Source organism: Rattus norvegicus, chromosome 8 (assembly GCF_021556685.1).
Source record: "Rattus norvegicus strain SHRSP/BbbUtx chromosome 8, alternate assembly SHRSP_T2T, whole genome shotgun sequence".
In the NCBI taxonomy this organism is placed as follows: Eukaryota; Metazoa; Chordata; class Mammalia; order Rodentia; family Muridae; genus Rattus; species Rattus norvegicus.
The window spans coordinates 22,759,173-22,783,588 of NC_141541.1; the positions used below are offsets into that span (position 1 = coordinate 22,759,173).

The window sequence follows — 24,416 nt, forward strand, 5'->3', positions numbered from 1 at the left end:
TAACTTGTTGATTTTCTCAAAGAAACACCTCCTGGTATTGTTGATTCTTTTGGTAGTTCTTTTTGTTTTTACTTGGTTGATTTCAACCCAGATTTTGATTATATCCTGCAGCCCACTCCTCTTGGGTTCAGATAAACTATCTAAACATACCCAAAAATCCTAAAGGAATACACACAGTCATTAAAAGTCTCTGGTTAGTCTGGCTAAGGGTTTACCTACCTTACTGATGTTCTCCAAGAACTAGCTCCTGGTTTTGTTGATTCTTTGTATATTTCTTTTTGTTTCTACTTGGTTGATTTCAGGCCTGAATTTGATTATTTCCTGCCTTCTACTCCTCTTTGGTGTGTTTGCTTCTTTTTTGTTCTAGAGCTTTCAGGTATGCTGTCAAACTGTTTTTGTATGCTCTCTTCTGTAACTTTTTCAGGCACTGACAGCTATGAGTTTTCCTTAGTACTGCTTTTATTCTATTGCATAAGTTTTGCTATGTTGTGCCTTCATTTTCATTAAATTTTAATAATTCTCTAATTTCTTTCTTTATTTCTTCCTTGAGCAAATTGTCATTGAGTAGAAAAGTGTTCAACTTCTATGTGCATGTGGGATTTCTGTATTTTTGTTGTTGTTGAAGACTAGCCTTAGTCTGTGGTGATCTGATAGGATGCATGGGGTGATTTCAATACTATCATATTTTTGAGTCCTTTTTGTGACCGATTATATGGTCAGTTTTGGAGAAGATACCATGAGGTGTTGAGGAAAAGGTATATTCTTTTGATTTTAGGATGAAATGTTCTACAGAAATTTGTTAAACCCATTTGGTTCATACATATCGTCTGTTAGTTTCTCTATGTCTCTGCTTAGTTTCTGTTTCCATAATCTGCCCACTGATGAGAGAGAGGTGTTGAAGTCTCCCACTATTATTGTGTGAGGTACAGTGTGTTCTTTGAGCTTTGGTAGAGTTTCTTTTATGAATGTAGTTGCCGTTGCATTTGGAGCATAGGCTTTAGGATTGAGAATTCGTTCATATTGATGGATTTTTTCTTTGACCCGTAAGAAGTGTCCTTCCATTACTTTTTTGATTACTATTTGTTGAAAGTAGGTTTTATCTAATATTTTAATGGCTACTACAGGTTATTTCTTTGAAATATTTGCTTCAAAAATTGTTTTCCAGCCTTTCACTCTTGAGGTAGTATCTGTCTTTGTTACTGAAGTGTGTTTCCAGTATGGTACAAAACGTCACATCCTGTTTACATATCCAGTCTTTTAGTTGTTGCTTTTAAATTGGAGAATTGTCTCCCTGATATAAGAGATATTAAGGAAAAGAGATTGTTGTTTTCTATTGTTTTTGTTGTTAGAGGTGGAATTATGTTTGTGTGGCTATCTTCTTTTGTGTTAGTTGAAATTACATTACTTTCTTGCTTTTTCTAGGATGTAGTTTACCTCCTTGTGTTGGAGTTTTCCATCTATTATCCTTTGTAGAGCTGGATTTGTAGAACGATTTTGTGTAAATCTGATTTTTTAATGGAATATCTTGCTTTCTCCATCTATAGTAATTTAGAGTTCTGTGGAATATAGTAGCGTGGGCTGGCATTTGTGTTCTCTTAATGTCTGTATTACATCTGCCCAGTATCTTCTAACTTTTATAATCTCTCTTGAGAAGTCTGTAGTGATTCTGATAGGTCTGTCTTTATATGTTACTTGACCTTTTTCCCTTATACCTTTTTTTTAAAATTAATTTCTTTATTTCATGTATATGATTACACTGTATTTAGACACACCAGAAGAGGGCATCGGATCCCATTACAGATGGTTGTGAGCCACCATGTGGTTGCTGGGAATTGAACTCAGGACCTCTGGAAGAGCAGTCACTGCTCTTTTTTTTTTTTTTTAATTAACTTGAGTATTTCTTATATACATTTCAAGTGTTATTCTCTTTCCCGGTTTCTGGGCAAACATCCCCCTCCCCGCTTCCCTTCTTTACGGGCCTTCCCCTCCCCATCCTCCCCCCTTGCCGCCCTCCCCCCAACAATCTAGTTCACTGGGGGTTCAGTCTTAGCAGGACCTAGGGCTTCCCCTTCCACTGGTGCTCTTACTAGGATATTTATTGCTACCTATGAGGTCAGAGTCCAGGCTCAGTCCATGTTTAGTCTTTAGGTAGTGGCTTAGTCCCAGGAAGCTCTGGTTGCTTGGCATTGTTATACCTATGGGGTCTCGAGCCCCTTCAAGCTCTTCCAGTTCTTTCTCTGATTCCTTCAACGGGGGTCCTATTCTCAGTTCAGTGGTTTGCTGCTAGCATTCGCCTCTGTGTTTGCTGTATTCTGGCTGTGTCTCTCGGGAGAGATCTACATCCGGCTCCTGTTGGCCTGCACTTCTTTGCTTCATCCATCTTGTCTAATTGGATAACTTTTAATATCCTTTGTTTTGCACATTTGGTGTTTTGCCTAATATGTTATGGGAATAATTTTTTCTAGTCCAATCTTTTTGAGTTTTGTAGGTTTCTTGTATGTTTATGGGCATGCCTTTTTTTAGGTTAGGGAATTTTCTTTTGTGTCCTGTATTATCTGGAAGTTTTGAGTTAGGAACATTTTTCATTTTGCATTTTCTTTGAAGGTAGTGTCAATGTTTTCTGTGTCATCTTCTGCCCCTGAGATTCTCTCTGTTATCTCTTGTATTCTGTTGGTCATACTTGCATCTATGACTACTGATCTCTTTCCTAGGTTTTCTATCTCCAAGTCTGTCTCTCTTTGTGACTGCTTTGTTGTTTCTATTTCCATTTTTAGATCCTCGATTGTTTTAATCAATTCCTTCATTTGTTTGGTTGAATTTTCTGTTTCTTCTTTAAGGACTTCTACTTGTTTACATGTGTTAGCTGGTATTTCTTTAGGGAAGTTATTTACATCTTTTTAAAGTTCTCTTCATGAGTTGTGACTTTAAATCTAAATCTTGTTTTTCTGGTGATAGGGGTATACAGTGCTTGCTGTGGTGGGGAAATTGGGCTCTATTGATACCACATGGCCATGGTTTCTCTTGCTTAGGTTCTTTTCCTTGCCTCTCACCATCTGCTTACCTCCCATGTTAGCTCTTCTTGCTGTCTTTGACGGTGGTTTTACCATTCTGAAATCCTGTGTGTCAGCACAATTGGGAGATCAGCTTACTCCCTGTGTTATATTGGTACAGACAGCTATGGCACAGTGTCAACTCAGGGCTTAGACAGAAACTGGAAGTAGCCTGCCCCAGACTGCTTCTGGGTTCCTATGTCCTGAGGGCTTCTGGTAGGTCTTTTGGAGCAGAAGTAGTGGTCTCACTCCTCAACAGGAGTGTGTCAGAACTCCTCAGAGACAATTTTCTTTCATCGTGATGCTGGTACAGAGTGCTTTGACATAGGGGTCAGCTCTGGGTGCAGGCAGAAACCAGAAGGATCCTGTCCCAGACTCCTCCTGGGTTTCTGTGTCCATAGTGCTCTGTGAGGTTTCCTCTTGGACCAGGAATGTGAGCAGAAATTGTGGTCTCACCTGTGCTCTCAAGTATGTCAGAGATCAGCCCTGTCCACATAGGATTTTTGTACAGAGTGCTATGGCACAGGGTCAGCTCTGGGTATAGGCAAAAAAATTATGACCCTTTTCTTTCTCTTTTCTTTTCACTTCTTTTCTTTTCTTTTTTTCCTTCTCTTTCTATGTTGTAGTAGTAATTTTATTTATTTATTTTTATATATTTGCTTATTTATTCTGTATTGATAATCCATATAAATCTCAAATTATATCCCATTTCTGGGTTACCCACTCTACCAACTCCTTATCCCATTATAATCCTCTTCCAGTTTACTCCTCCACTAACCCCCCAACCCACATCTGCCCTTTCCCTTCTCCTTTGTCTCTATGAGGGTGCTCTCCAACCCACCCACACTCTCCTGCCCTACTGCTCCCCCTAGGCTACGGCATCAAACCTCCAATGGAAGAAGGGCTTCCCCTCCCATTTCTGTCAGACAAGACCATCCTCTGCTACATATGTATCTGGAGCCATGGATAACCTCCAGGTATACTCTTTTGTTGCTTTTCTTGACTCTGGAAGAACTGGGTGGTCAGGTCAACCTATGCTGTTTTTCCAGTGGAGTTGCAACCTCTCTCCATTCCTCTAGTCTTTCTGCCAGCTCCCCTGCCACATCCCCTGAACTCAGTCTGATGATTGGCTCCAGGAACCCATATTTGCATTGGTCATTTGTTGGCCAGACTTCCCAAGGAGTTACCAAACTCAGTTCCTATTAGCAAGAGTCTCTTGATCATGGCAACAGTGTCGGGCTTAGTGTCTGCAGACATGATGGATTCCTAGGTGGGGTAGTCCCCAGTTGGCTCTTCCTTCTGTCTCTGTTCCAGTTTTTGTCTTCTTCATTTTTAGTTCTGGTGAAAGATGAGATTTTTGTCCAGAGAATAATTCTGATTCTTGTGATATTAGCTATTAGGATACAACAATCCAATCTTTGTCCATAAGAGGAAATGCCATTATAAGAGTATGATACTCATCTGGTCTCTCAGCATCAAGGAGTTATTCATTGAGAACTTTCTATTTTTGTACTTTGTATGCCTTAAGGACTTATGCTGCCTTGGGAGGATAAAAAATGCAAATATGGATAATGAGGAGCTGGGTAATTGAACCCTGAGGGCCACCAACACTGCAAATAGTGGACATGTATCTACTTTATAACATAACAATGTATAGGACAGGAGAAACACATTTGATTTTATAGTCAGGCATGCAATTCATGGACAAGAACCTTGGCCCTATAACCCATCTACCTTTCTTGGGATCATATTTTCAACCTTTATTCATCAGTATCCTATATAGAAGTATACAACTCTTCATTTTTACATTCAAGGTAATCTGAATCTATCCAAGATAATACATGGGACATTCTTTTTTCTTTACTTCCTTCTATTATAATTCTCTCTTCTCAATCAGTTTTTGCTTTTATCTCTTCTCCTCTTCCTTTCTCTCACCAACTCTTCCCTCCCTGTCCTCTCCCCTCTGTTTTTTTAATACCTTCTCATTTTTGATCGTATTATTTTGTCTCCTTTTGTCTTCTCACTGCCTCTCCTCTTTTTTATTACCTCTTCTGATCTAACTTTTCATTGCCTCACTTCTCCTCTCATCACCTAATTTTCTTCCTTGACAAGTTGAAAAATTAATTAAACATCAGGTAAGTTAATTGTTATTGTTGTTAGTTGATAGTAAGTTTCTGAATTAATTTACCACCACTCTTTTGGTGTAATTTGTCCTTTTATCAATATACCCTCATCATATTTCTGTCTTTTAAATTACAACGTCCCTCATGTTAATATGAATTTTCTTTTTGAGAATGTATTTGAATATTGTCTTACTTGCTTTATTCTTCTGGTTTCTGATAAGCTTGAGTTTAGATGAGTTAGATTTTCTAAATTTAACCATCTCTGGTTCAGCCTTTTAACCCTTAAAATAGACTATGCTTCACCCTTATTCTTTGTTGTGTGTGTTTTTTTTTTTTTTTTTTAGTTTTGACAAACTATTTTTTGTATGCTCAAGTTGATCTATTTAATTTCCTCTTTAACCTGTCTCAGCACTTGGAGTGCTTGGAATATAGATATGCAATGCATAATACAATGCACTGCCACTTTACTCCTTTACAAAATGATATTCATATATAATAGTTTATGTTTTTATGAGGTACCTTGGGATGAATGGATCCATCAAACCTCATTTAATAGTCTATTGTTTTTCAAATGTAAATTTATTTATTTTCATTTCAAATGTTATTCCTTTTTCCAGTTTCCCCTTTGGAAACCTCCTATCCCATCCTTCCTCCCTCTGCTTCTAAGAGGGTGGTTTCTCTTCAAATAATATATTCTATTCCTATAATTTGCAATAACAACATATCACATATCATATTTGATAGTTCTATGTGGTGAATCTGTTCTATTCTTTCAACTCTTTTCAGTGCTGAATCAAATCGATTTACCACAATAGTGTCCACACTGTGCATTTGTAATGTAGTTGAATGATTTCAAGGAGCTTTAAGAAATATTCATGAAGATACACCAATCTACTTTTCCAGACTTTATGTCTTCATGCATCTATGAAATATTATGAAATTTGGTAAATGAACAAAAAGCAGAGTGAGTTTTGAAACAACACAATCACAATATCAGAATAAGCCATACAATTGTGTTATGTAACTTCATCTACATTCTTAATATTAAGAATATTTCGTTTTTATAAAGTGTTTTATATATATATATATATGTGTGTGTGTGTATGTGTGTGTGTATGTGTGCAAATTTTTAATTATTACACTTATTTCATACCATCACCCTCTCAGAAATCACCATAGAAATTAATGAACCTTGACTCAATTCTCGTAATATGCCTGTAGTAGAAGTAAATTGTGTCTATCCAAGGTGAATAATTGAAATAGAAACTTACAGCATGAGCACTGAGACAGTTAAATCACTGTCAGAAGTAAAAGACAATAGAATTAAGCAAGAAAACTAACTTATTAATAAAATTTCTGTATTATCATAACTAACAGACATAATTATGCAATTTAGAAATTTTCATAAACAAGGTATTTTTGTGCAAAACCCTCCTGGGAAATGATACATACTAAATTCATTGCCATGAATATTGTTGAGTCAAAAGGGTCAATACCGAAATTTAAAGAATATATTAGAATTGAAAAAATCAATTTTCTCATTCCTTTATAAAAAGTGTGTTGCTATACTCATAAAGTCTCACCATCATGACTGCCAAAAATGACCCGAAAAAGGAAGTCACAAATGGTTATAGCAACATTATAGGAAAAAGCCCATGAGCCTTCAACACTATAGAAAGAACTAAGAAAAGCTTGAAGTGGGGGAGATAGTCTTTCCCAGAGAACATACCAATTGGTTGTTTAGTGACAAATGTTCAGCTCCCAAAACATAATACATTAAAATTAAACAGAATGATCAGGTTTTATTTAAGATATGTATGTATATACACGTATGCATGCACTAGTAACTAATGAAAGAAAAGGCAATGAAAGGGATATGAGTAAATTTAGAAGCAGGAAAGAGAAGAGAGTAATGCTGTAATTATATTAGAATATCAAGCATTAAAAACATCAAAAAGTAAAAATAAAAGTGGGTTGCCCGCCTGGAATGGGTTGAGATGAGACACACAGTCTGACACAGGTACAGGTGTAGCTTTAAAGACTGATGGTCTCTGGATATTCTAGATCTCTAACTATACTGAATGCTTGTTGATAACTTTTAAAAGGTCCTAAACACTTACTCATTCTGAGGGTTAAATGCATTGGCTTAGGCAATTAACATGTAACCTATTGCAGGGGATTAAATAAAATAGCCTTTGTTTTATTTCCTCAGGAACTGCACAGCTCTAACTTATAACCTGCTAGTTGATCCTGCAGGAAGATAAAATGGACATTTTGAAAAAAAAGATTTTAGTCTTTATTTCTAAATTCTTCAAGGTTTTGCTTAAAAAGTTCTCTCTTTGAGCTCAGAACATTTACATCTTTCAGGATACATGACCACATGGTAAAAAGTTCACCACACTTTTTCACATAAAATCAAATCATAAATTAAATTTATGACTTGTGGTTATTTGTTTTACAATGTCTTGGTGTATGGTCTAAGTTATAAATAACTGTTATCTCAGAAGCAATTAACTCATGACATTTGAAGATTGGCAGAGTTTTCATTGTAGTTTTGATTTCAGAAAGGACTTAATTGTGTTCCTATTATTAAAAGACCTTATTAATTACTAATATAATTTTAGTGATTCGTTTTTATTTTTATTTTTTTAATTTTAGCAATTCTTATAGGATCATCACTAAGATTTATAAAATCATTTATTTGTCTGTATAGCATTACAACAGAGTGAATATATATACAGGAAAAGCATATTAATAGCAGGTATCTTTCCTAAAGAAGCAATTCTGTCCTTAACTTTAATAGTCCATGTTAGAACTATCTTGGGAGAATCACCTGCTAGTTTTAGTGTCTCCTTAATAGCTCCTGGCAGTGCTTGTGAAGTTGAGCATTGTAGCCAATGATTTGAAGCCTTCCCTGCTCCTTCTTTTACTTTGAATTGTGCTGGAAAACTGTTATTTTTTTTAAAGTTGTTTGGGCTGGACAGATGGATCAATGGTTAAGAGTATTGGCTGAATTTCCAAAGGACCCAGAATCAATGTTCAACACCCACAGCTTAGCTTATAATCCTCTATAACTCTACTTCCTGGTGATCTGATGCCCTCCACTGGCACCAGGTATCAAAGTGTTGCACAGGCAAAACATTTATTCCAAGAAAATATAATTGAATAAACATTTTAAGGGAACAGTTGTTAAGTTTCAAGCATAACTATGTTTGCATAGTATACTAACATATATACTGTATATTCAAATAATGGTGTAAAATATATGATATTTCTACAAAATTTGATGAAATTTTCCTGAGTGATTTCAAAAACAGAAAAATGTCGAATTTCAACTTTCCTGAAATATTACAGTAACACACACACACACACACACACACACACACACACACACTACGAATATTCAAATGTGTGTATTGCGTGTTTATGTATTCTACAACATAATTGCTATGATTGTATGAGCTATATTCTCTTTTGAAATTAGGTAAGTTTAGTACTGCATGTGTTGATTTAATTTAAATATATTAATTTGTTATTCATAAGTATGAATATTAAAAAAATTAACCAAAATTTTATTCAATGACATAAAATTATATTATAGCCTTAATGTGATGTATCATTATTTTATAACTTTTTTCAGATTGGTGTTTATCGAGTCTTTTTTTTTTCCTGCTGTATCAAACTGTATTACTTGCTGCAGTAAAGTGGGACCTAAGAATATCTCTGCTTCCCTCCCTCAGATGTGAGAATTTATTTTTTTCCATCTTTATTAAATTGGGTAATACTTATTTAGACTTCAAATTTATCCTCTTTCCTGGTTTCCAAGCCAACATTCCTCTAACCCCTTCTTCTCCCCTTGTATATGGGTGTTCCCCTCCCCATCCTCCCCCTGTTACCGCCCACCCCCCCAAAATCCTGTTTACTGGGGGTCCGGCCTTGGCAGGACCAAGGGCTTCCCTTTCCACTGGTGCTCTTACTAGGCTATTCATTGCTACCTATGCAGTTGGGATCCCAGTGTCAGTCTATATATAGTCTTTGGGTAGTGGCTTAGGCTCTGGAAGCTCTGGTTGGTTGGCATTGTTGTTCATATGGAGTCTCAAGCCCTTTCAGCTCTTTCAGTCCTTTCTCTGATTTCTCAGGCTCATGTCAGTGTGTACTTCATGGCACCAGCAATATTGTCTAGGTTTGTTGGCTGTATGTATATGGGCTGAATCCCCAAGTAGGACAGACTCTGAATGGCCATTCCTTCAGTTTCTGCTTCAAACTTTGTCTCCATATCTTTTCCTATAAATATTTTTGTTCTCTCTTTAAAGAAGGACTGACGCATCTGCATTTTGGTCGTCCTTCATTTTGAGCTTCATGTGTTCTGTGGATTGCATCTTGGGTAATCCATGCATTTGAACTAACATCCACTTATTAGTGAGTGCACACCATGTGTGTTTTTCTGTGATTGGATTACCTCACTCATGATAATATTTTCTAGTTCCATTCACTAGCCCATGAATTACATGAAACAATAGTTTTTAATAGCTGTGTAGTACTCCATTGTGTAGATGTACCACATTTTCTGTTTCCATTCCTCTGTTGAAGTGTATCTGGGGTCTTTCCAGTTTCTGGCTATTGTAAATAGGCCTGCTATGAATGTAGTGGACCATGTGTCCTTGTTTTACGTTGGAGCAATATTTGGATATATGCCCAGGAGTGGTATAGCTGGGTCCTCAGCTGGTTCTGTGTCCACTATTCAGAGGAACCTCTAGACTGATTTCCAGAGTGGTTGTACCAGCTTGCATCCCCACCAATAATGGAGGAGTGTTCTTTCTCCACATCCTTGCCAGCATCTGTTGTCACCTGAGTTTTTTATTTCAGCCATTCTGACTGGTGTGAGATGGAATCTCGGGATTGTTTTGACTTGCATTTTCCTGAAGACTAAAGATGTTGAACATTTCTTTAGGTACTTCTCAAACATTTGATATTCTTCAGCTGAGAATTCTTAGTGTAGCTTTGTATGCCATTTTTAAAGATTCATTTTATTTATATGAGTATACTGTAGATGTTTTCAGACACACCGCAAGACAGCATCTGATCCCATTACAAATGGTTGTAAGCCACAATGTGGTTGCTGGGAACTGAACTCAGGACCTCTGGAAGAGCAGTCACTGCTCTTAATAGCTAAGCCATCTCTCCAGCCCTGTATCCCTCCCCTTTCTTTAAATAGAGTTATTTGGTTCTCTGGAGTCTAACTTCTTGCATTCTTTGTACATATTGGATATTAGCCCTTTATCATAGGTAGGATTAGGTAAAGATTTTTCCCCAATGTGTTGGTTGCCATTTTTGTCCTAATGACAGTGTTACTTGCTATACCCAAGCTTGACACTTTTATGAGGGCCCATTTGTCTTTTCTTAATCTTAGAGCATAAGCCTTTGGTGTTCTTTCTTTTTTTCAATTAGATCTCATTTAATTTCTATATCCATGATAATTTAGTATTCAGATCTGGTGGTGGTATGGAACATACAAAATACAAGATCTTTTTTCAGCTGATGAAGTTAGAAAGAAAGAAATTAACCAAGTTTTGCATCATTCTTGTCTTGGCCTCTTTCCTTCTCTCCCACCTAGATTTAGTAGTTGGCAATAAACAGCAAATGCCTAATTACTGAGCCTCATAGGATGCTGGTCCCTGGTGAGCTTTAGACACATTGATATGCCCCTGACAAAGGAGAGTTGTCCAGAACACTCTCTAACAGCGATACTTGGTCTGCCTTTCTTACATCATTTCTCCTGATTGAATGGAAACTGGCTATGAACCATTTCCCGAGATCTTATGTGCTGTGCAACTACTCACGCACCCATGTTTGCTTCCTGTCTCTTCCCTGAAGGATGTCCTGCCAGTCTAAAGGCTCAAATGCATGTATTCGTGCATTTCTGTACATATACTTTTAATCTCAGTTAAGATATCATTTTCCAGTGCATCTGGCATCTGGAGTTGCTCTTTCCTATCACTGCTCTTCTTGGCACTGATCTAATAACAGCTTTGAAACCTGCTAAGTAAAATCATATGCAGAAATCTTCCGTATGCATCTTGTGGCTTTGGGGAAAGAGAAAAATTAGTGTGAAAGCTGGAAATGTGTATTAAAGAGAAACACTACATTTAAAAAAAATTAAGTAGCTGTCTTCAACTGATAAATTAATCTTGAAGTTCTAACCATAATTTGCAAAATAAAGGCACTGTAGGTTGCCCAGTTTGAAGAAAAGCAGACAGCTTTGCTGAGTCCAGTTCCCTGAAAGAACATCCTTCCAGTGAGTGGCCATTTTGGATTTCCCTTTATCCAAGTTGTCTTCCTCCCTGGACATTTTAAAGGATTTTCCCTTTTATCAAATTTGAAAACCTATTTAACAAGCTTTTTTACTTTAAAATGAAACTATAAAAACCCACCAAGAGGATCTTTGTCTTTAAAAGCAGTGAGTCCCAGATGGTTGCAAAGATGTTGTGGTTTTTGTGAGAGAGCCAAATTCTCTCCTTTCTGCTGGGATACAGAGGTTGTGAAGGAAGCTTCATGCATACATATTGCCAAGCTTGGATCTATTAAGAGTAAGCCAGCTAGATAATACCTTGGAGTCTTTGAATGTTTACTTAAAAGTAGGTGCTACTATGGCATCAAAAGATGCACTACCACAGTGCCTAGTAATCCCCAGCATATGTTAAGGAAACATTTGCCCATTGATTTAGGGGTCATGGTTGAACTTTATGGTTTGTTTTTGTGAAAGCATAGTTCTAAAACATTATAATGGCTAGCATCTAGGGGAAGTGTAACAGTGACGAGCAGCTTGTTTTACAGATGTGCGTCTAAAGAATTAAAGCATAATTCTGATGCAAATGTTTAAGGAAATGTTGGAGGTTGGAGAGATGCTTAAAATGCTTAATAACTTCAGCTTCAGGGGACTCAAAGCTCTCTAGACTCTACAGGTACCTGCACACATGTGAACCAAAGAGACTGCAGCACTCATACAGCATCAATAAAATCAATAAATAATTTTTTAAGAATAACATGCCAAGTCCTTGTACTCCAAAATATTCGGAGTCTTATTCTAAGGGCTTGTTCTGAACACATAATAATTCATCAAATATAACTATTCATGGAGCTGGAGAGATGACTCAGGAGTTAAGGTCTTCCAGAGGATCTGAGTTTAGTTCCCAGAGTGGCTCACAACCGTCTGTCAGTCCAGCTCCAGGTGATCCACACTCTTTATGGCCTCCACCTTTTATCATGGACACACCCACATGCTTTTTTTTTTAAATTTATTTAATACTTAATAATAATTCTTTGGTTTCTGGGCAAACATCCCCCTCCCCCCTCCCCTTCCTTATGGGTGTTCCCCTCCCAACCCTCCCCCCATTGCTGCCCTCCCCCCAACAGTCTAGTTCACTGGGGGTTCAGTCTTAGCAGGACCCAGGGCTTCCCCTTCCACTGGTGCTCTTACTAGGATATTCATTGCTACCTATGAAGTCAGAGTCCAGGGTCAGTCCATGTATAGTCTTTAGGTAGTGGCTTAGTCCCTGGAAGCTCTGGTTGCTTGGCATTGTTGTACATATGGGGTCTCGAGCCCCAAGCCTTGGTGTTCTGTTCAGGAAAATTTCCCTAGTGCCAGGTATTCAAGGCTCTTCCCCACTTCTTCTTGTATTAGTCTGAGTGTATCTGATCTTTTGTGGAGGTTCTTGATTCATTTGGACTTGAGCTTTTTTCAGGGCAAAAAGACTCAAATTATTTGCATTCTTCTACATGCTAACCTCAAGTGAACCAGCACCATTTATTAAAAATATTATATTTTTTCCACTGGATGGTTCTAGCTCCTTTGTCAAATATCAAGTGACCATAGTTGTGTGGCTTCATTTCTGGGTCTTCAGTTACAGTCCATTGATCTGCCTGCCTGTCTTTATTCTAATTTTATAAAGTTTTTATAACTATTGCTCTGCAATACCACTTGAGGTCAGGGATGATGATTTCCCCAGAAGTTCTTTTATAGTTGAGGATAGTTTTAACTGTCTGGGGTTGTTATTATTCCACATTCATTTGCAAATTGCTCTTTCTAATTCTATGAAGAAGTGAGTTGTAATTTTGATGGGGATTGCATTGAATCTGTAAATTGCTTTTGGGCAGGTGGCCATTTTAACTATAATAATCTTACCAATCCATGAGCATGGGAGGTCTTTCCAACTTCTGAGATCTTCTTCAATTTCTTTTTTCAGAGACTCAAAGTTGTCATACAGATCTTTCAATTGCTGGTTTAGAGTCACATCGAGGGATTTTATATTTTTTTAAGACTGTGAGGGTTTCCTTTCCCTAATTTCTTTCTAAGCCTGTTTATCCTTTGAGTAGAGGAAGACTACTCTCTTTTTTTTTTTGGTTCTTTTTTTCCGGAGCTGGGGACCGAACCCAGGGCCTTGCGCTTCCTAGGTAAGTGCTCTACCACTGAGCTAAATCCCCAGCCCCAATGGGAGATTCTCTTGGAAGACTACTCTTATGTTTGAGTTAATTTTATATCTAGTCACTTGGCTGAAGTTCTTTATCAGGCTTAGTAATTCTCTGGTGGAATTTTTGGGATCACTTAAGTATACTATTATATCATCTGCAAATAGTGATATGTTCACTTCTTCCTTTTCAATTTGTGTCCCTTTGACCTCCTTTTGTTGCCTGATTGCCCTGGCTAGGACTCCAAGTATTATATTGAATAAGTTGGGAGAGAGTGGGCAGCCTTGTCTAGACCCTGCTTTTAGTGGTATTGCTTCAAGTTTCTCTCCATTCAGTTTGTTGTTGGCAACGGGCTACTATATTTAGGTATGAATTCCTGACCTTTTCAAGACATTAATATAAAGTAGTGTTGAATTTTGTCAAATGCTTTTCAGTATCTAATGAGATGATCATGTGATTTTTTGGAGTGTTTTATATAGTGGATTACGTTGGTCAATTCCTGTATATTGAACCATCTGTATGTCCCTGGGATGAAGACTACTTGACCATGAAAGATTATTGTTTTGATGTGTTCTTGGATTCGGTGTATGAGAATTTTAAGTAGAAGTTTTGCATTTTTATTCATAAGGAAAATTGATCTGTAGTTCTCTTTCTTTGTTAGGTTTTTTTTCTTTTTCTTTGTGTGTGTGTGTGTGTGTGTGTGTGTGTGTGTGATTCAGGCATAAGCATAATTGAGGCTTCATAGAAGAAACTGGGTAGTGCTCCCAATTATTTTCCCATAAATGTTAAGAATTGAGAGTTCATCTTCTTTTTCTTTTTCTTTCTTTTTTTTTTTTTTTTTTTTTTTTTTTTTTTTTTTTTTTGAGCTGGGGACCAAACCCAGGGCCTGCGCTTGCTAGACAAGCGCTCTACCATTGAGCTAAACCCCCAACCCCCAGAGTTCATCTTGATGGACTTTTTTCTTTGATGAGTATAATGTGTCCTTCTTTATCTTTTTTGATAACTTTTGGTTGAAAGTTTTTTTTTTTTTTGATATTGTAATGTGTACTCCAGCTTGTTTCTTGAGAACATTTGCTTGGAATACTGTTTTCCAGCCTTTCACTTTTGGGTAGTGTCTATTTTTGTCATTGAGGTGTGTTTCCTGTATGCAACAAAATGATGTGTCCTCTTATTTATCCAGTGAGTTAGTCTATGTCTTTTTATTGAGGAATTGAGTCCATTGATGTTAAGAGATACTAAGGAATAGTGGTTGTTGCTTTTTGTTTTGCTTGTTGTTAGAGGTAGAATTATATTTGTGTGACTTTCTTTTGGGTTTCTTGCAAGAAGATTATTTTCTTGATTTCTCCAGGGTATAGTTTCCCTCCTTGTGTTGGAGATTTCTATTGAGATTTTTGCTGGATATATTTAACCTGAGCTGGCATTTCTGTTGTCTTAGGGTCTGTATGAACTCTGCTCAGAATCTTCTATCTTTTATAGTCTCTGGTGAGATGTCTAGTGTAATTCTGACAGGCCAGTCTTTATATGTTACTTGACCATTTTCCCTTAGTGTTTTTAATATTCTTTCTTTGTTTTGTGCATTTGGTGTTTTGACTACTCTGTAACAGGGAGAATTTTTTTCTGGTCCCATATATTTGGAGTTCTGTAGGCTTCTTGTATGTTTATCGGCACCTCTTTCTTTAGTTTAGGGAAGTTTTCTTCTATAAATTTGTTGCAGATATTTACTGGCCCTTTAAGTTGGGAATCTTCACTCTCTTCTATATGTCATATCCTTAGGTTTGATCTTCTCATTGTGTCCTGGATTTCCTGGATGTTTTTTAGGAGGTTTTTTTTTTCTTTTTGCACTTTACATTTTCTTTGAGGAGTTTTTTATGGTATCTTCTGCCCCTGGGATTCTCTCTTCTATGTCTTGTATTCAGTGGGTGATGGTTGCTTCTATGACTCCTGATCTTTTTCCTAGATTTTCCATCTCCAACATTTTCTCCCTTTGTGATTTATTTATTGTTTCTATTTACATTTTTAGATACTGGATGATTTTGTCAATTCCTTCACCTGCCTCCATTTGTTTTCCTCTAATTCTTTAAGGGATTTTTTGTGTTTCCTCTTTATGGGCTTCTTCTTGTTTACCTGGGTTGTCCTGTATTTCTTTAAGGGAATTATTTATGTCTTTCTTAAAGTCCTCTATCATCATCATGTGATGTGATTGTAAATCCAATTCTTGCTTTTCTGGTGTGTTAGGATATCCAGTATTTTCTTTGGTGGGAGAACGGGGCTCTAATGATGCCATATCATGTTGGTTTCTGTTTTATATGTTTCTATGGTTACCTCTTGCCATCTGGTTGTCTCTGGTGTTATCTGTTCTTGCCATCTCTGACAGTGCCTTGACACTCCTATAAGCCTATGTGTCATCACTCCTGGAGATCAGCTTTTTCCTAGGGGGATCAGGGTACAGACAGCCATTTCACAGGATCATCTCCAGTTGAGGTAGAAACCAGAATGATCCTATCCTGACTGCTCCTGAGTTCCTGTGTCCTGAGGGATCTAGCCATGTCCCTCAGAGCAGAAGTGGTGGTCTTACCTCTGATCTCACGTGTGTCAGAACTCCTTAATACTGGCTTTCAGGGAAGTTTCCTGTCCATGATTGCTCCTATGTTCCTGTGTCTACAGTGTTCTAGGCAGGTTCCTCTTGGGACAGGAATGGGAACAGAAGTTGTGGTCTTCCCTGAGCTCTCAGAATTGTTTACACTTCTGAGAGTCCAGCTTTCTGCCTCATGGGATTTGAATACAGAGGGCTGTGGGACCAGGTCAGCTCTGGACACAAGGAGAAACAGAAAGGACCCTGTCCCAGACTGCTCCTGGTTCCTGTGTCCTGATGGTCCAGCTGCATGCCTTGGAGCAGAAGTGGTGGCCTTCCCTCTTATCGCATGTGTATCAGAACTCTTGGAGAGAGACTTTCAGCTCTGGACATAGGCAGACACCAGAAGGATCCTGTCCCTGACTGCTTCTAGGTTCCTGTGACCTAAGGGCTCCAGGCAGATTCCTCTTGTTCCAGGAATGTGACCAGAAGTGGAGGTATACCCTGGGCTCTCAGAATTTTCCACACTTCTTAGAGTTCAGCTCTCTCTCACATGGGATTAGTACATTATAAAGATGCACTAATTATCTTTACACATGCTAATTTTTACTCTGTGATCAAGAAAAAATTAAAATGTATAGCTGGAATTTATTCAAGAATATTTGCCTGAACTTTGGGCTTCAGTCTGACCAATTTCTTAACATCAGATCAATTAAATTAAATCATAAGTTGACAGTAAATAGTTTGTGCTTTTGGGTTGTGTCATCTTTGGAACATTTGCCTAATATTACAGTTTTAGCTTAAGTGTAGTCCTAGAAAATAAACTAAAAATGACCATGATGAAAAAAATATTATTTCTGAAAAAAGAAATGAGGCAAGTGGCATTTAGTCCAAAGATTATGTTATACCCTCTAAAATTGTTACAACTTTTAAAATAGTTGTAAAAGTCTCATAATCTTTAAAATACCCTGGAGCTGGAGCTACAAAAATTGGATTAAGAAAAAAACTTAAATGCTTAGGAATAACAGCAAGCCCTGCTAACTACCGAGTCACCGTTTCTGCTACATTTGTTTAACACCATTTGCTTGAAACCAGAGCAAGGATATGACAATGTGTCCTGTCTTGCTATACATATGTAATAATACCTGAATTCATTCAGTTAGAAAATGAAATTTTCAAACACATTTACCACAATTCAATTATGAGAGTGGATATGTGTCTGAAAATCTACCCAGTAGGTGATTGAGGCAGAATTTATTTCAGCTTAGAATATACAACTAGTGGGAAATTGGCCAAAATCATATACTATATCATATTCTGTATAAAAAAATAAAGTTTTACAACTTCAAATACCTAAAAAAAATAGAATTTTCATTGCTTCTAAACAAAGGAATGTTCTGTATTAGGTGGCAGATATTTTAATATCTGGGTTATCTATTTTATCAACACCAAGTTTCACCTCTACCTTATGATTCATTTTATCAAAACAGTATTTTGTATCTCCAAATAGCTATAGTTACTATTTGTCAGAGGAAATTTTCAGGCTACCTAAGGTGGCAAATAATCTCATTCCTTCGGCCATAAAGAGAGAGGAACAGTTGCAACCAGACTTTAAGGCCATCCAGAAATATATCCTTCCAGACTTACATGTAGTCATGAGATACAGAGAAGGAGACTGACTACAAAGGAAGACTGTCTCAAAAAATCCATTAAAACAAAGTTTGGTGATACATACTTTTAATATCAGCACTACAGAGGAAATGCTAGTTGATCTCTATAGGTACAGGGCAGCCCAATCTACATAATGACTTCTAGGTCAGCCAAGGTATACAGAGTGGGAAACTCCCAGAGGATTGTATTGTCCAGCATCAATGGGAGGAAAAGCCCTGGGTCCTGTGAACACTCATTTCTCCAATGTAGGGTAATGCCAGGGAGTTGAGGTTGGAATGGGTGGGAGCGAATGGGAGCATCCTCATTGAAGCAGGGGCATGGGCTATGGGGAGAGGGGATAGAATTTGAAATGGAATTCAAATTTGAAATGAAAATACATAAAATATCCAAGAAAAATAAAACTATTTTAAAAAAGATACATAACCCACCTTTGTGATGGAGATCATATGTACTTTGCAAAAGAATTTTGATGATGTCATGCCTTAAGTTTTATTGTGAGCATGGGATCTGAATAATTCTTACCAGGAAACTCCTCCCCTCAATTTTACTGGATTTAAATATGACTAAAATAAACTGGCCTTAGTGTCAGACTCCAAAAAATAAAAAATAATCTATGTATTTAATAGTAATTACATTTTAATGTGTTTGTCAAAACAGAACAGTAAACGTGTTATGTGTCGGTTAAGCTAATTTCTCATTATTTAACTTAATCAGTACAAATATTGTCATCATTCAATTATCACATAAATACATAAATATGTAACATATACAATATTCTTCAAATATAAGAACAATTATTCTGGGGCTGGGGATTTGGCTCAGTGGTAGAGCGCTTGCCTAGCAAGTGCAAGGCCCTGGGTTCGGTTCCCAGCTCCGAAAAAAAGAATAGAAAAAAAAAAGAACAATTATTCTGTAACAATTTGAAAATTAAAGCATAGAGAAAAACAATGAAAAGTAGTAAATATTGAAGAAAATACAAAGTAAGGAAAGGAGGTGCTAGAAAAAGATGCATGAAAAATAATCTTTCTCCATGGCATAGAACATAAACCAGCCATTTTCACACTATTCCCATAATGTTCTTTCTTAGCATCATCAACATCATGAAGAGAGGAAACTTTTCAGACCCTACAGAATTCCATCTTATGGGACTATCAGATAACCAAGAACTACAGTCTGTCCTATTTGGAGCCTTTCTATCCATATATCTGATCACAGTGTTTGGGAACATTCTCATAATACTGGCTACTGCTTTTGATTCCAACCTCCATACACCTATGTACTTCTTCATTTCCAACTTGTCTTTCATTGACATCTGTTTTACCACCACCACCATACCAAAAATGTTGGTGAATATTCAGACTCAGATCAGCTCCATTAGTTATGTAGGCTGCCTCACTCAAATCTGCTTTGTTTTAGCTTTTGCAGGATTGGAAAATGGAATTCTGGTAATGATGGCCTATGATAGGTTTGTGGCTATCTGTCATCCACTGAGGTACACTGTCATTATGAATCCCAAATTCTGTGGTGTGATGCTTTTGTTGTCCTTCTTGATAAGCATTCTAGATGCTTTGCTCCACACTTTGATGGCACTGCGCCTGTCATTCTGCACAAAGGTGGAAATTCCTCACTTTTTTTGTGAACTAGCTCATATTCTCAAGCTTGCATGTTCCAATATTCTAATCAATAATATTCTGGTGTATTTGGTGACAAGTCTGTTGGGTGTTCTTCCACTGTCTGGTATAATTTATTCTTATACTAGAATTATTTCCTCTGTTTTGAAAATTCCATCAGCTGCAGGAAAATATAAAGTTTTCTCCACATGTGCTTCACACTTAGTAGTGGTTATCTTGTTCTATGGTACAGGTTTTGGTGTTTATCTGAGTTCTGCTGGCACTCATAGCACTAGAAAGAGTGCAATAGCCTCTGTGATGTACACTGTGGTCACTCCCATGATGAATCCTTTTATATATAGCTTGAGAAATAAGGACATGGTTGAGGCTTTCAAAAAACTCATCTCTCGAATAACAGCTCCCCTTTAATGTGTCACCTGAAGTGATGAAGTATTAATATTAAGAGATTCAGGTTTTGGGGCATGAAACCGTACATCAAATGGTGAACCATGACAACTATGGTTTGTACTTGAATGTAAATTGTATCTGTCGCATATTTAGTTAAGTATCCTTTGACAACTTTAGTTATCCTTTTTACTTATTTATACAGAAAATATTAAATTAGTCCCTGTACTATTCTTTACCAGTAATGATACATTGATTAAACTGTTAAACTGTGGAGTAGATATAATGAATATATGTATATATATACATGTATATTTATGTATGTAGATGTGAATACATATATGCACATTCATTTAAGGTATCAAATCTTTGCAACTGAAGTTTGTTCTATTGTGTGTCATGACAAGAGTATATGTGCGGTATTATTTAGAAGAGCAAAGATTGCTCAAAACTTGCTCAAAAAATGTTACATCCCTACAAAACCCAACAAATGTGGTAACAACTGACAATGGCTGCGTTCTTGTAGTTTTCTGTAGAATTTGCCAGTAGCTAGACAGAAAATATAAATCATTTGCAACAGGTCTACTCAGTCTCTTGTCCCATGACCTTAAATTTTCAATTCTGTGAAGCTGCAGATGGCCCGCTGAGAATCTTCTGCACTCAAAAATATGTGCAATATGTTAACCTCATGAGTTTCATAGTTTAAAATGTGATCATATTTAAAAATCACTTTATGAAATATTTAGGCCCAAAAAACTACATTTATGCATATCAAGAGATGATCAAAATTTTTTTTAGGAAAAATGGGAAGAGAAACAGACATAATAGAACGTAAAAGAGGAAAAAGATTGGATGTATCACTTAGAATGAAGAAATGAAACCAAAAGAGAATATTTCCAATACATCATTTAAAAATGCTGTAGTAATATTTATTACCTTAATTGCTTGTAATAAAATGGAAAATACATTTAAAAATAGAAAATAAATGTGATAAAGCCAGTGGTATACTAACACACTTCAAGGGAAAAAATGTGATTACTATTTCAGTTTTTCTTAATAGTAGTCACCACACAAATCAGAATAGCTAAGATAAAAATCTCAGGTGATAGCACATATTGTTGAGAATATGGAGAAAGAGGAACACTCTTTCATTGCTGGTGGGATTTCAAACTGGTAAAAACCACAGTGGGAATCAATCTGGAGATTCCTCAGAAAATTGGAAATAGATCTACCTGAAGATCCAGTTATACTACTCTTGGGCATATACCCCAAAAATGCCCAATCCCATAGGGGCATGTGTTCCACTAGGTTCGCAGTGATATTGTTTGTGATAGCCAGAAGCTGAAAACAACACAGATGAAATGCCCTGCAATAGGGAGAGGAAAGTTTTAGAGTCCACCTCCAGCAGAAAGAAAGGGCATCAACTGAGGAATGAGGTTGCCATCCCACAGTCAAAAACTCTAAACCATAGTTGTTCCAGTCTGAAAGAACTTCAGGGATGAAAATAGAGAAAAGCCTGAGGGAAAAGAGGTCCCAGTGACAGGCACAAAGTAGGTTCTAGCTCAAGAGGAGGCCACAAAGCCTGACACTAGTACTGAGACTATGGCATGTTCACAAAAAGGGGTCTATAATTACTGCCCCCTGAAAGACCCAAAAGGTAGCTGAAAGAGCCAGATGCAGATATTTACACCCAGCCAATAGTCAGAAGCTGCTGAACACTGTAGTGGAATTAGGTTAAAGGCAGAAGAAGGTGAGGAAGAGGGTGACCCTGTAGGAGGACCAGAAGTCTCAATTAACCTGGATGCCTGAGATCTCTCAGACATTGGCCAGCTAACCTGGCAACATACACCAGCTGCGATGAGGTCCCCAACACACATATAGCAGAGGACAATCAGGTCTGGGTTCATTCAGAGAAGGTGAAGCTAACCGTAAAAAGACTGGGGGCCCCAGGAAATGGGGAGCTATGGGGAGGTGGGGGGTAGAGGTGGGAGTGACAAAATCCTCATGGAGGTGAGGGTGTTGAGGAACAAGTTTGGAATGTGGAACAGTCAGAGGGTGGACCTGGAGGGGGATAAAACCTGGAGTGTAAGCAAATGGTCCAAAGAAACAAGCTGGAGTTGCCATCCTACTATCCAATAAAATAGATTTTCAACTAAAAGTTATCATTTGTGATAAGGGAGGACATTTCATATTTATCACAAGGAAAATCCACCAAGAGGAAGTCTCAATTCTGAACATCTATGCTCCAAATGCAAGGGCACCCACATTCCTAAAAGAAACTTTAGTGAATCTCAAAACACACATTGAACCCCACACTATACTAGTGGGAGACTTCAACACTCCACTTTCAACAATGAACCGGTCATTGAAACAGAAACTAAACAAAGACACAGTAAAACTACTAGAGGTTATAAACCAAATGGGTTTAACAGATATCTACAGAACATTTCACCCTAAAACAAAAGAATACACCTTCTTTTTAGCACCTCATAGTACCTTCTCCAATGTCAACCATATAACTGGTCACAAAACAACTGGCAACAGATACAAGAAGATTGAAATAGTACCATGCACCCTATCAGACCTCAATGACCTAAAGCTGGTCTTCAATAAAAAGGAAAGCAACAGAAAACCCACGTATATGTGAAACCTGAACAACTCTGTATTCAATGATAATTTGGTCAAGGATGAAATAAAGAAAGAAATTAAAGACTTCCTAGAATTTACTGAAAACGTTCACACATCATATCCACACTTATGGGACATAATTAAAGCAGTGCTAAGAGGAAAATTCATAGCACTAAGGGCACTGGTAAAGAAACTGGAGAGATCATACACTAGCAACTTAACAGCACACCTGAGAGCTCTAGAACAAAAATAAGCAAACTCACCTTAAAAGAGTAGAAGGCAGGAAATGGTCAAACTCAGGGCTGAAACCAACCAAACAGAAACAAAGAGAACAATACAAAGAATCAGCAAAAGCAAAAACTGGGTCCTGGAGACAATCAGCAAGATAGGTAAACCCCTAGCAAACCTAACTAAAGGGCCCAGAGGCAGTATCCAAATTAACAAAATCAGAAATGAAAAGGTAGACCTAACAATGGAAATGGAGGAAATTAAAAAAAAAATCAAATCCTACTACAAAAGGCTATACTCAGCCAAACTGGAAAATCTAGATGAAAAAGATGATTTTCTACACAGATACCACATATCAAAGTTAAATCAAAAGAAGGTAAACTTTCTAAGCAGGCCCTTATCCCATAAGGAAACAGAAGAAGTCATTAAAAAACTCCCAACCAAGAAAAGCCCAGGGCCAGATTGATTTAGTTAAGAATTCTACCATACCTCCAAGGAGACCTGATACCAATATTTCTCAAATTATTCCATAAAACAGAAACAGAGGGAACACTACATAGTTCATTTATGAAGGCACTATTACTCTGGTACCTAAACCACACAAGGACCCTACCAAACAAGAAAACTTCAGATCAATCTCACTTATCAATATCGATGTAAAAATACTCAATAAAATTCTCTCAAACCAAACCCAAGAACGCATCAAAACCAGCATTCACCACAATCAAGTAGGCTTCATCTCAAAGATGCAAAGTTGGTACAATATATGAAAATCCATTAACTTAATCCACAATATACACAAACTCAAAGAAAAAGAATCACATGGTCATTTCTGTAGATCCAGAAAAATCCTTTGACAAAATAAAACACCCCATCATGTTACAAGTATCGGACAGATAAGGAATTCAAGACATGTACCTAAACATAATAAATGCAATTTACTACAAACCAACAGCCATTATCAAATTAAATGGAGAGATACTTGAAGCAATTCCATTAAAATCAGGGACAAGACAAGGATGCCCACTCTCCCCATATCTATTCAACACAGTACTTGAAGTCCTAGCTAGCAAATAAGAAAACAAAAAGAGATCAAGGGATATAAATCGGTAAAGAAGAATTAAATGTATCACTAGTTGCAGATGATATGATAGTATACATATGTGACCCTAAAAATTCTTCTAGAGAACTTCTCCAGTTGATAAACAACTTCAACAAAGTTGCCAGATATAGAATTAACTCAAATAAATCAGTAGCTTTCTTTATACAAATGACAAACAGCTGAGAAAGAAATTAGGGAAATAATTTCCTTCACATTAGCCACTGATAATATAAAAATATCCTGGGGTAACTCTAACCAAACAAGTGGAAGATTTTATGATAAAAATTTGAAGTCTCTTAAGAAAGAAATTGAAGTAGATCTCAGAAAATAGAGAGATCTTCCATACTTATGGATTGGCAGACTTAGCATAGTAATAATGGCCATCCTATCAAAGGCCATCTACAGATTCAATGAAATTACCATCAAAATCCCAACGTGGTTTTTCAAAGACATGGGAAGAGCAATTCTCAAATTCATCTGGAAAGGCAAAAAACCTAGAATAGCGAAAACAATTCTTAACAATGAAAGATTGGGTGGAGATCCTCAAACTCTACTACAGAG

At 37.1% G+C, this 24,416-nt stretch overlaps 1 protein-coding gene across 1 annotated transcript; it reads left to right on the forward strand.

Annotated features, from left to right (window-relative positions):
* Nucleotides 1-18,982: 18,982 nt before the first annotated feature.
* Nucleotides 18,983-19,921, forward strand: Or7g12 (olfactory receptor family 7 subfamily G member 12). Its single transcript, NM_001000881.1, has one exon. It carries the CDS (start codon nucleotides 18,983-18,985, stop codon nucleotides 19,919-19,921), a length of 939 nt encoding a protein of 312 aa, NP_001000881.1.
* The last annotated feature ends 4,495 nt before the right edge of the window (nucleotides 19,922-24,416 follow it).